The 13,573-nt window shown below is 34.5% G+C and overlaps 2 protein-coding genes across 3 annotated transcripts in view; one reads left to right on the forward strand and one right to left on the reverse strand.

The window, feature by feature from the left end:
• galns (galactosamine (N-acetyl)-6-sulfatase) overlaps positions 1-10,709 on the reverse strand; it is a 67,169-nt gene extending 56,460 nt beyond the window's left edge. The window contains exons 1-7 of one of the 2 annotated variants that reach the window (XM_077201559.1): positions 10,478-10,709; positions 8,931-9,054; positions 6,042-6,116; positions 4,542-4,644; positions 3,497-3,640; positions 1,936-2,002; positions 1,698-1,825 (exon numbers count right to left, since the gene is read on the reverse strand). In XM_077201559.1, coding sequence (XP_077057674.1) covers positions 1,698-1,825; positions 1,936-2,002; positions 3,497-3,640; positions 4,542-4,644; positions 6,042-6,116; positions 8,931-9,054; positions 10,478-10,579 — 743 coding nt within the window. In that variant the 5' untranslated portion in view covers positions 10,580-10,709. The remainder of the gene's footprint in view (positions 1-1,697; positions 1,826-1,935; positions 2,003-3,496; positions 3,641-4,541; positions 4,645-6,041; positions 6,117-8,930; positions 9,055-10,477) is intronic. The other variant, XM_077201558.1, reaches the window with a different exon arrangement.
• Positions 10,632-13,572, forward strand: trappc2l (trafficking protein particle complex subunit 2L). Its single transcript, XM_077201582.1, has 5 exons — positions 10,632-10,760; positions 12,127-12,299; positions 13,077-13,164; positions 13,264-13,343; positions 13,428-13,572. The coding sequence occupies exons 1-5, from the start codon at positions 10,674-10,676 to the stop codon at positions 13,471-13,473; spliced, it is 474 nt and encodes a 157-aa protein (XP_077057697.1). The 5' UTR covers positions 10,632-10,673; the 3' UTR covers positions 13,474-13,572.
• Position 13,573: the final 1 nt, after the last annotated feature.

Here is a 13,573-nt window from a genome sequence, read left to right on the forward strand (position 1 = left end):
CGTATGCTTACTGAAGCCTCAGTATTCAAAAGCACTGGACTGAATACTAAACAGCTGCAGACAAGACTACCAATGAAGCCTCCGGCACTCACTCCTGCCTCCGAGCAGGAAAAATAACATCTCGTTGACCAATCATTTCTATTTCACAAAACAGGAATGCACAGAAGCAGAAATTTTTGCCAAAATGATAATGACTTATGTAATCAGATTACATTTTTAAGTAACAAGTAATGCATTACTTTTAAATTTACAACAAAATATTGGGTAACTTGGGTAACTATATTGGCCAATACACCTATGGCAGATAGTGATAACTGAATACCGATAATTCTTTACATTTAAAAAGCCGATAACCGATATATTGCCTAATAAATCCTAAAGCGGATCAGGATAACCGATAATTCTTTATATTTATAAAGCCGATAACCGATATATTGCCTAATAAATCCTAAAGCGGATCAGGATAACCGATAATTCTTTATATTTAAAAAGCCGATAACCGATATATTGCCTAATAAATCCTAAAACGGATCAGGATAACCGATAATTCTTTATATTTAAAAAGCCGATAACCGATATATTGGCCGATAAACCTATAGCATCTAGATATTTTTACAGGTAAAATCATACAATACAATTATTAATGCACATTACAAAACATAAAAAACTTTTGACCAGTAGTGTAGAGTAATAACACACAACTTTTCTATCCAAGCCATATTATTTGAAGTATCATTCAGGTGTGTATCACAAACATGCAAAATGAGTTTTACCGTTCAGTTTTAACACTTTTTTATGCTGTAATTTTCACTTACCGTGAAAATTACAGTGTTATTACAGTGTTTTACTGTACCATAAGTGTTATTTTAACATCAGTGTAAAGCACAGGGTTCATGGTTTCAGGTTATCCATCATTAGGATTATTTAAACACAGAAACTGAACAATCAAATGTAAAAATAAAACACTGTTTAGTCAACTAACTAGAACTCGTTCATCATAATGAACAAATCTTTTTCCGAGTCATTTCGTTCGTTGAATGTGCTGAATGAAAGAAATTACTCGAAAAACAGATTTGTTCATTTTGGTGAACGAGTTCGAACAGGAGAGTCACGAACGTGCATCACAGAACAGAGCAATTGTGCTTATAAAACTTAAACTTTTTTATTTATTTTTGAAATGACCGATCGTTTAGCAAGATAAGACCCTTATGCATCGTCTGGTGTCGCTTAAAGCCATTTGAAGCTGCACTGAAACTGTCATTTGGACCTTGGACCGTTTGGTACCCAATGAAGTCCATTATATGGAGAAAAATCCTAGAATGTTTTCATCAAAAACCTTAATTTCTTTTCGACTGAAGAAAGAAAGACATGGACATCTTGGATGACATGAGGGTGAGTAAAATATCAGCAAAAGTTTTTTTTAAAAGTGAACTACTCCTTTAAAGTTGTCCATTTATGTTCGCGATTTTGCTGCATTCACTCACAAAAAGAAATGTTTATATATTTACGGTAGGAAATTTACAAAATATCTTCATGGAACATGATCTTTAATTAATATCCTAATAATTTTTGGCATAAAAGAAAAATCCATAATTTTGACACATGCAATGTATTATTGGCTATTGCCAACAAATACACCCGTGCAACTTATGACTGGTTTTGTGGTCCAGGGTCACATATTGTGCAGCCCAACTTACCGCCCCCTCTGACTCTTTCCCAAGAAGTGTTTTGAGGCGTAAACAGGCGCGTGAGTTGCATCTGGAGCCCAGTAGAGAAAGAAGGGCCGCTGGGCTGTGGCTTGCCGAGAGATAAAGTCCAAGCCTTCCTGGAGACAGATAGAATCAAAAACAACATCAGGCACATCCCACAGTGCATCTGTCCACGACTGATCCGCACAAATAAACATTAATCGAGCCAATGAACAGGAAAACTCACCTCCAGATAGATTTGGGTGATGTTGGATTCCCCGGTTTTCACATTAATCTCAAACTCTTCGTAATACCTGCAAAATACACAGATCATCTAAATGTTCTGCTTCCTGCAGATCTAATGAGACCATCACTACAAACTCATTTCAGCGACGTATGAGCTCTTGTTCCAAATGACAAGCTTCCAAAACAAAGTGTTGCATCGGGGTGTGATTAGGAAGGAATCTGAAGAGGTAAATTGCGAGATTGTGTCTCAGAAGACACACGCGTTGTGAGAAGGAGCTGAGGCGTGGACTCTCTCATGCTCCGGCTGTTCCAGGTGTCCTAACACACCGCTAACACAACCCGCCATCTCTTGGGTGTACACGTGTGTTTGTCTGACCAGGCTCAAACACGCCACGCTGATTAAACCCACTGCTAAGCGCAAAACTAGCCCTATGGACAGAGCCAATGACCCAGAATGCACAAACAGTATGGGTGTTTTGAAAGGAACAAATAGGCAGAAAATGAGATGCTACACTGCAGCTGGTACAAAAAGAGGAAAAAGGGAAATTCACTTCATCAAACAAATGCATTCATGTGAAGCAATACAACATTTTTACACTTTCTGAAGAAAATGTGAATGATGCTCCGTGTTGCCAGGGTGGCGATTTTCCCACACTATTGGGTTACTTTAAAAAAAACATTTTTTTTGGGCTACTTTTATAGGTGCTTGATTTTCAACTCCTTCCCCGCCATTTTCACTTTTATACGGTAGGGGGCGCTATACGCATCTTCAGAAAGAGTACTGATTCTCCTGATCAAAACTCAGACGAGGAAAAAACAGAAACCAGCGATAGCATATGTAAGCAGATGCATATGTAAAATAACGCGATCATCAACATTAAAAATCTTCTTCTAGCCTGTCCAGTTAGACCACCATGGCCAGCAGTGAGTACCACCAACCATTCCCTTCAATTACCTCTCTTGCACGTACAGATGTCATAGTGATGAGGGCTTTTTATATTTGCCAAAAATAAAACTGTATTTGGGGGGTTGTTTGCCCAGGTGAGAAAAAAAATAGCACAAAAGTAACGCAACTCATTACTTTACATAAAACGTAACTAGGTAATGCAATTAGTGATTTTTTAGGGAGTAACACAATAGTATTGGCCAAAATTTTCATATCATTGAATTATTGGTAATCACTATCTGCTATATATATATATATATATATATATATATATATATAGCAGATAGTGATTACCAATAATTCTTCATTTTTAAAAATCCGAAAACCGATATATTGGCCCGATAAACCTATAGCAGATACCGATAACCAATAATTCTTCATATTTAAAAAGCTGATAAACGATATATTGGCTGATAAACCTATATCAGATACCGATAATTCATCATATTTGAAAAGCAGATAAACGATATATTGGCTGATAAACCTATATCAGATACCGATAACCGATAATTCTTCATATTTGAAAAGCCAATAACCGATATATTGGCCATGATTTACAGCATGTTGCTATGCGGTTTCTGAGGTGTTCTTAGAAAGCATTATGTTTGTGCCTCACCTTCCCTTCATTTCAGAGTTGTTGTAGACGGGTATATTGGGACGGAGGCTGTCGTTGTAGGGGCCGAAATGGCAGTTCGGGGCACCAAACCATTCGTCAAAGCCACGCTTCAGAGGCAAGTATTGAGTTCTGTGCCCAAGGTGCCTGAGTTAGGAGATAAAGATGAAAAACTCTTATAAAGACGGTAGGTATGTTCAAAAGTAAATGCCTATGCAATATGGAGTGTGTACACTGTGCAGAAAAAATTACATTTTATCAATACAATTATTATCAGGATTCTTTGATGAATAAAGTTAAAAAGAACAGCATTTATCTGAAACTGAAAGCTTTTGTAACATTATACACAACCGTTCAAAAGTTTGAATTTTACGTTTTACAATAACACAAGAAATTAATATTTTTATTTAGCAAGGCCACATAAAATTGCCACATAAACTGGCAGAAAAAACATTTTATAATGTTAAAAAAAGGTTCTATTTTTAGATAAATGCTATTCTTTTGAACTTCATATTCTTCAAAGAATCCTGGAAAAAAAACAGTTTTCAACATTGATAATAATCAGAAATGTTTCTTGAGCATCAAATCATCATATCAGAATGATTTCTGAAGGATCATGTGACACTGAAGACTGGAGTAATGATGCTGAAACTTCAGCTTTGATCACAGGAATAAATTATTCACAAAGAAAACAGTTAATTTAAGTTGTGATAATACTTCACAATATTAGTTTTGCTGTTCATTTGGATCTAATAAATGCAGCCTTGGTGAGCAGAATAACTTCTTTTTAAAAACATTAAAAAATCTTACCGATCTAAAACTTTTGAACGGCATCCACCAGTACTGACTTTCTCCCCCAAAATATGCTGATACTGATAGTTTGATTTTTACATAAAACTAGTACAAATTAAATTAAATTACGCTATGAAATTCTGCGAAGATAGAAGCCTCTTCTGGAATTGAAAATGCATTCCACTGTTTGAAACGTCTCACTTTCCTTCATCATATTCTATTATATCTCATATCATTATTCTGCAGGGAAACTCACCACTTTCCAACGATCTTGCTGACATAATCTCTCTTTTTCAGCAGTTCTGGAAGCAGGATCTCGTCCTGAGATATTCCCCCCACAATCTCCTGAGGTGTGTATGCTGTGGGAGAGACCATACATTTAGTTACTTTTTAAGAGTAATACTTTTTCTCACCTGGGCTTGGCTTGCTTGCTTGTTTTATTTTTTAATAAAGTGCACTTTATATTTAACACCAAGTGCAAAAAGGCAGTGGCTATTTACAGTAACCAGACAAAATTACAAAAGAAACCTGTCTGATAACGGGATCTAATCCACCTTTTTCCGAACTCTTCCGAATTCTTCTCCCTTTTCCCAACGCATTATCATTATCATTACATCCTTCTCATGAGCATTTAATAATTTTGGACTTTTCAGTGCGAGTTAAATCTGTTTTTTTGCGCCATTTTACCTGTAAAAGAAAACCTGCTTAATAATTATGCACACCTGAACATTCGCCGTTTTTCACTTCCAGCCCTCCTTAACAATTATATATCACTTGTAAATTATTAAAATACCTAAATAATAGTAGTTATTAAGATTAATGTGGTTTGGAATTGGCAAAATGGGCTTGGAAAAAAAATATGATCAGAATATCAACTTGCATAATAATTATGCACACACTGTATTTACAACTAATACTAGGCCTCTGAATTAACTGTAAGGGGATTTACAGTCAAAGAGCCAGAACCAGATATGATGAATGAAGACCCGAATCTGAATGAAGTCAGAATTATGATAAATTGAAGAAAAGTTTTACTGAAGATAGTTTGTAGTTTCATCAGCAGAAGTCAGCTTCAATACAAACAAGGAGTTTGGAAGCCAAAAAAAAAAAAATGTATGTGTGTATATATACATATATATATATACAGTATAGGTGAATGTAAAGGCCCTTTCGATATGAATAAGCCTCAGGCTGAAGGAAATGCAAAATGCAAAGTGGTGTCAGTTAGATGGGAAAACGAAGAGTTACTTATTTAAAAACTTAACTCAGATATTTAGCTTATGTCATCAGATTACTTCAAAAAAGTAATCTGATTACATAACTTGTGTTACCCCCGACACTGATTATAGGAGTGCGCTATAAAGTCGTAAGAGAAATTACTTTATTTTTCCATTTATTGCCTGACAGCTCTCTCCGTTGTGTGTGAAAAAAGTAGGCCTAACCCAAAAGTAACGTAATGTAATTTTAACTTTCTAAAAAAGTAAATAAGTAATGCAATTACTTACTTTTTAATGGAGTAACGCAATATTGTAATGCATTACTTTTCAAAGTAACTTTCCCCAAAACTGGTTATCAGTATATCTTGCGTTACTTATTTGAAAAAGTAACTCGATATTTTGTTGCAAATTTTAAAAGTAATGAGTTATTGTACTAGTAACTTAAAAAAGTAATCTGATTACATAACTCAAGTTACTTGTAATGAGTGACACACAACACTGCTGATAACAGGGAAGGAGCAAATGTTTTCCGATCCTACCATTCCTAGCATGAGCATTGGTGGTGTAGAAGCCATTACGCACTGGAAGTCTTCCAGTAAGCAGAGAAGCCCGGGCTGTGGAATAAAACACACAAATTATGCCCTCATGTCACGATTCTATACATATCACGATAGTGAACTCACGATACAATATTATTGCGATACTCAGACATATGATAAAAGGTTAACATAAACATTTACTGGTGATTAAAATGCTAAATTTGATATTTCATTGTGTGTGTGTAAATGCATAGGCTTGGACTTGGTGCTGAAACCCAAAGCACAGGACAATAGAGACACCAGAATAACAATATTCATGATTCTGAAGCTGAAAATACTGATTATTTTAGATGAATATGATTGCACTCTTTCACTGACTAGATATATTTAAAATAATGTCGGACACTTTTTACTGGTAACAAGACATTTGGCATTATCAAATATTCCCCCATTGCATTATTATACATTATATTCAACATTATATATAGCAGTTTAATATAGTTCTGACACTAAAACTCTGAAAACTTGAATTTTTTCCTCACACAGAAATTATGTTTTGGGTGAACTGTCCTCGATACATATTGTTGCATTTTTGTATTGCGATATATTGTTACACGATATATTATTACACCCCTATGATATAAAAGACGTATAAAATGGTGCAACTCCTATATAAAATTTGTTTTGCAAGAGCAACCTAAACTGAAATGTTATTGCACTGTACTACTGCAAACTCTTGCTTGCTCTTTAGGAATAAGTGTAAAAATCAAATCAAAGTTGAATATGCTCGTCCATAACACGTATGCATTCCCTGGCGTTTAAATCGTATAGTATTTAAGACTTGATTTCAAAGAGAGAGAGAGAAAGAAACGAGGCGTTGGACACGAGAGAGCTCACCCTGGATATTAGGATTAGGAAGTTCTCCTCTATCTACTTTGTGATTAAAATACTAATTAAGCTTGTGAAGCAAAAGCTCTATAATGACGGCAGGTACGACGAGTGCCTCGGGCTCCTTCATCTCACACATGTGAGATTAACAATTGATAAGCCTTATTTGCTTAAAAATTAATTAGAATTGAAAAGAGGACTAAAAGAAGATCTGCTCTGCATAGCAAGTCCATTCAAATATCCCAAATTATGCATAATTAGCATATTTCAGAACTGCCAGTGTATTATCCATATTAGCATAATAAGTTGTGCTCTCACTATCATGCAGTCGCACACGTCTCGTGGAATAAAAACGCATGAAGAATAGTGGACGAAAAAAATAATAATGAACAGTAAAATATTTGCAATTGCATTGTAATACTAATTACATATTGTTAGCCTCTCAATGTAAATCAATAAATTCAATATGTCACCGCGAACAAAATATGTAAATCGATTTCTTCAGAAAAAAGAAGTGCATTGAAATGTTTTGAAGGATATACTGTATAATGAATGCTTCATATATTATTTGTAGGGCTGTCAAGTGATTAATTTAATTTAATTTAATCATGCATCTAATGTGGCTGAGAGATCATTTAAAGTCATTATTGTGTTGAACGAGAAAAGCATCAAATAAACATTTAAAAAAGTAGATATTTTATTTGAAATCAACATCAAATTTATTGCACTTCAACTTTTAGGCTGCGACGGCCATGACTGTTTTCAGAAGCACTGTCTGAATTGGTATTTATATATATTTACAGACCAAAACAGTTTGATTACTGACATTCTTCAAAATATCTTATTTGTATGTTTAAGAAAGTCATAATTTACGTGAGGGTGAGTAAATGTAAATAAACAGAACTATTCCAAAATATGAAAATAAAAATAAATAAATGCAATGATACTCTAAATAAGAAACTAAAACTGCCAGAAGGTGGCGGTAAATCACTCTAAATGAGTAAGTTATTGAGTCAGTTGTGATTGGTCGAACACTTACAGCAAACGAAATGCCTATTACCATATTTTAATTTCAGCTTCTTCAGCGCTTAATACATGAGCAACACTTCAAGTCTCAGATAAACTACAGTGTTTGAGGGCGGAGCTAAGAGACGCTGCTCAGCCAATCAAGACCACAAGCTGGCATTATGCTAATTAGTTACAATATTACATTGGTTTGTAACAGGAAATGAGACGGGAATTACTGACAACTCGTTTCAGCAGTTCAGAATCAATTCTTTTCTTTGGCAGAAAATAACTTTATTTGTCGTGCACTTTGATCGTTCAGGACTGTATACTATGGAAGCTTGTTTCCGCCACAGAATAACAAATAAAAAACGTAATTGCGACTTTTTATCTCAAGATTCACAATTTTTTTCGCAGAATTGCGTGAAATAAAGTTTCCATTGCGTGTTTTTTATAAAGTCAGATTTGTGAGATATAAACTCAATTGCGAGAAAAAAAGTCAAAAATGCACGTTTTTTTCTCACAATTCCGACTTTATAACTCGCAAAACTCACAATTGTGAGATAACGTCATAATTATCTTTTAAAATGTTTTATTTTGTGGCGGAAACAAGCTTCCATAGTATATAACCGGAGCTACAGCACTTAAATTAAATAATTAACATTACTTTATTGTTTGCTTGGAATGGCAAAATAAATACCTACATTTATTTCCAAGATAATAACCTGATATAAATGAATACGCGACGCAGCCTGTTTATAGTGTTTACCATAGTCATCGTACAGTACAGTAAACACTATGCAATTATGATGGAGAGATAAAGGAGCACATAAAATAAACCAACGTTTTAAGTTATGTTATAATATTTTCTTCTATTATTTTGATGTTTTTTTATTTTATTAGTATTCTATGTATTCCAAGCTTTGGCAATATTGTATTATTTACAGTCAAGCCAATAAAGCAATTTCGAAAAGAATTGAATAAAGCAGCACATACAGGGGGAACACAGAGGGTTCGCAGCGTAGAAGTTCGGGAACATCATTCCCTGAGCGGCCATCAGATCCAAGCTCGGGGTTTCCTTGGACGGCTCCCCGAATATCCCCAAATCACCCCATCCCATCTGCACACACACACACACACACACACACACACACACACACACACACACACACACACACACACACACACACACACACACACACACACACACACACACACACACACACACACACACACTGAGCATGTGAGCATCAGCATACAATTACAATTCATGGTAAATATATATATATATATATATATATATATATATATATATATATATATATATATATATATACCATCACAATATGAGTAAAATATTTCATATTTTTTAAATATTTTAAAGTCCCCCTGTGGTGAAAATCAAGCTTTTAATGTTGTTTATATGTCTACGTGGTGTTTTTAATATGCTTTAAGACTAACCATGTGTAAATTCATAAGTCGACAGCATTGCTGAGTATTTTCTCCTTAAAACTGCAGTGAACCAAAGACAGTCTCAAAAACACGGTTTGAAATCGCTGGTGTTTCTGACGTCACAAACTACCTTGTAACCAATCAGATCAACGTGTGATCGTCAACGAGTGGATCTCTGAGTGAGTGAGTGAGTGAGTGGAGGCGGGGCTCATTTACATATTCATAGAACCACGAATACTAAATGAGGCAAGGGTGTCGAGTTACATTCAATATTTTAAGACATGAATAACTTTTTTTTCCAAGGAAAAAACTTTTAAATATGTCATTTTGGTGATCAAAGATAAAGAGGGTTACAGTTATTGACTACATTTAAACATGAGGGAAGAAGTTATTTATCTGACAAAAAAGGAAAAACTACAGCTACAGGTTTTATTTTAATATACAAAAATAATGCATAGGAAAAACAAAAATCTCACAGGAAAAAGCAAGCATAAACAGTTATTAATATTTCGTTGGTGCTCTCTGTTTTTGCATGTGTTCACAATTTCTTTGAATGACAGCCTGGAATTTTTTTTTTGCGATACACATACAAATATTCAGTAGGCTTATGAAAGCATGATCATGATCATAATGTATAATAATAAATGTTTTGATGTTTGATTGCACTTAGCGTGAATGGAATTCGGGTTTCAAAAATACGGGCAGAACATAATAAATTCATAATATAGTCTATTTGGAATATTGTGATCAACACTGCATATTGCAAATTGTAAAATACAACAAAAAAAATAGAACGCGCAATTTATACACAATATACGATGCGTTCACATATTGAATCTGCAGCGGTCACGTGTACAGCTCAGAAAATTCCCAGTTTACAAGTTGAAATTACGAGTTAAAGCACCTAAAAACAAATAAACATCAAAACAACACAAATGTATTACACAGATCAAATATATGTTGCACAAATAGGCTACACACGTATTGCTCGTACTATTGAACTGCACACTATATAAACACAAACTGTATGTTTCAGTGTGATTCTGAGTTGGTCAGTCAAACCTCTAATGAAAGACCCATAAAGCACTTACATCATCCATAAGCATGATGATGATATTAGGATCATGCTGGTTTCCTGCAGTCTGACACACACATGCTGTCCATAACACACAGATGACAGCCTGAAAACACATTGTACCTTTCCTTCAAATCTTAAAACACATGCTAAATTTCAGGAAGCGGAACTTTTAAGCGTCCTAAACATTCTACACTGCAAAGTGTGAAACTATGAGTCATGTGACTTTTGCGTGTCATGTGACCGGTGTCTGTAGCGTCATCATCATGGCGGTGTGTATAGCAGTCATCGCGAAGGAGGTAAATAAAAAACATGTGATCTTTTTAAGATACATCAAAGCATTTATTGTTAATGTTTGAAGACACGCTAGATTAATCGGATTTGATGAATTAATGCGAAGAGTTTCTGATATGTGTCGCAATCGCGCCTGATTAGTTACATTCATATGCGTCTCAAATATATTTTACGTGATGTTTTTATTAAAATTTAGCAAGACCGCATTGAAATGGCACAAGTGCAGTGTAGGCTTAAAATACAATAAACCGAGTTTGTTGATAACCCTGCATTGTTTGTTTCGTGTGAGACTGGAGTGTGTTTGTAAGTCAGAGTGTTTGCATCTCAAACTTTAATATTACCGCATTTGTATAAAAAACATGGACGACTGTATAGATTTAATCAAATGTACTTAAATGAATTATGACATCCCGTCTCACATATAGGAAAAGTTTTAAAATAAATAAATAAATATATAATTACAAGAAAAACAGACGAAGACTTTACATGGTCTTATTTTGCCAAATCTTTATGGGTCCAGTTAAAGTACACTGAAAAGTCTTACATCCCTGTTTACCTGATCAATCATGATATTTTAAAACTGTGATAAGCTGATCATATTATACAGGCACTTCAATCAATAAATGCAAGAACATAAATAATGGTTTTGGGTTTATTTTATAAGCTTTCTTGTATTGACGACAGAGGATCAGATCTCAAACACAGCAGTGTAAGAAATTATCTTCATCTGTCCATTTGCACTTGGCAAGAGTTAGTGACTGATGTTAGTTTATGCTTATGCCAAAATAGCGCACATTAATTTCTAATTGCATGCTGAAATGGTTGTGTTCCCTGTAATAGCAAACCTGCCTCTATGCTAGGAAGGACATTTGTTAATAAAGTGAGATTAAATACATACGTTACTAGTTACTTGAAAAAGTAATCTGATTACATAACTCAAGTTACAATGTTAAATCATGCACAATAATTTCTAATTGCATGCTAAAATGGTTGTTCCATGTAATAGCAAACCTGCCTCCAAGGACAACGGTTAATAAAGGGAAATAAAATACAAAGTAGTGCGTTACTTCACTAGTTACTTGAAAAAAAGTAATCTAATTATGTAACTCAAGTTACAATGTTAAATAATGCACAATTTCTAATTGCATGCTAAAATGGTTGTTCCCTGTAATAGCAAACCTGCCTCTAAGCAAGGACATTGGTTAAAAAAAGTGACATTAAATGCGTAACATGTTACATTACTTGAAAAAAGTAATCTGATTACGTAACTCTCAATGTTAAATAATGCACAATAATTTCTAATTGCATGCTGAAATGGTTGTGTTCCCTGTAATAGCACACTCGCCTCTAACGTTACGTTGATCTCTGCAGAACTATCCCCTGTACATTCGGAGTGTCCCTACACAGGGAGAACTCAAGTTCCACTACACAGTGCACACTTCCCTGGACGTGGTGGAGGAGAAGATCTCCAGTGGGGGAAAAGCTTTGGCCGACCAGCGGGAGCTTTACCTGGGACTCCTGTATCCAACCGAGGACTACAAAGTGTATCCTTACATGAAACAGAAGTTTCATTATCCTTATTGTGATGCAGTATTGGCAAAAGTTACTTTTAGAAGTAATGTATTACTTCGTAAAAAAGTAACTAATTACGGTACTTAGTTACTTTTTATAGAAAGTAATGTGTAACCTTGCGCTATTTTCCGCTGTTCTCGATCACGAAAGAAAATTTATCACCAATAAAAACAAAATAATTGAAATAATATGATATATATCTGAAGTAATTTTTGCTTATTAGTATGGTTGAATTGGATCAGCAGCAAAGACATTGCTTAATAAAGTGAGATTAAATGCATAAAGTCATGCATTACTAGTTGAAGAATTGTTGAACTAACAGTGATAGAAGGATTATATCAGTTTATATTTTTAAGATTATCGCAATGAGTGAAAATTGTGCCGGTATTCTATATCTACTGACAGCTTGTGATTTGCTGTCATTAAATTCTATAATTTTACACACAGACACATGTACACAACGAATCTTTAAAGTGTTAGTTCACCCAAAAATTTACATTTTTCAAAACGGTATGATTTTTTTTTTTTGTAGAAGATAAATTTGTCCACTCAGTGAACATCATTGATCACCCAAGCTTTTTAGTTAACATTATCCAAAATATCTTATTTTGTGCTCCACAGAAGGAAGAAATGCAAGATGCAAAGTAAATGACAAGAATTTTAATTTTTGGGTGTACTTTCCCTTTAAGACGGGTTGCTTTCTAATGCACAGCATGTTCATCCAAACATTATCTTAAAAAGAATTACAGATATGGCTACGTGACAAACTCCAAAGTGAAGTTTGTGATTGTTGTCGATTCTTCCAACGCATCTCTGAGAGACAACGAAATTAGAAGTGTGAGTTACATGGGTGTACTGTGTAAATTTTGCAACAAAAAAAGACGAGATGTGTCGATCACATGTAATGAGTTAAGAGCTTTTTTTCTTTTTCCTCAGATGTTCAGAAAGTTGCACAACTCCTTCACTGATGTAATGTGTAACCCATTCTACAATCCCGGTGATCCAATTCAATCAAAGTAAGTTCCTTTGCTGAATACAGTGAGTATTTATTGTGTGACCAGCTACTGATACACTAATATAATATTGTTCTCTCTCCTCAGGGCTTTTGACAGTATAGTTTCAGCCATGATGGTGCAGACTTGCTGATCTCCTCGCTTTACAACTGTATATACATATATTTACATCAGTGTCCATTGTGTGGTGTTTGTTTGGTGAAAATAAAGAAAGAATTTGTGTTTAATAAAAT

This window comes from Siphateles boraxobius, unplaced genomic scaffold (assembly GCF_051911475.1).
Source record: "Siphateles boraxobius isolate OS27281-9 unplaced genomic scaffold, OSU_SipBor_1 48, whole genome shotgun sequence".
Lineage (NCBI taxonomy): Eukaryota > Metazoa > Chordata > Actinopteri > Cypriniformes > Leuciscidae > Siphateles > Siphateles boraxobius.

Excerpts from the sequence above, each read along its gene's own strand:
- trappc2l (XM_077201582.1), top strand. The coding sequence starts at position 10,674 with ATGAGTCATGTGACTTTTGCGTGTCATGTGACCGGTGTCTGTAGCGTC. Across the intron at positions 12,300-13,076 it reads CCAACCGAGGACTACAAAGT|ATATGGCTACGTGACAAACT; the intron begins GTATCCTTACAT and ends AAAGAATTACAG. Across the intron at positions 13,344-13,427 it reads GGTGATCCAATTCAATCAAA|GGCTTTTGACAGTATAGTTT; the intron begins GTAAGTTCCTTT and ends CTCTCTCCTCAG.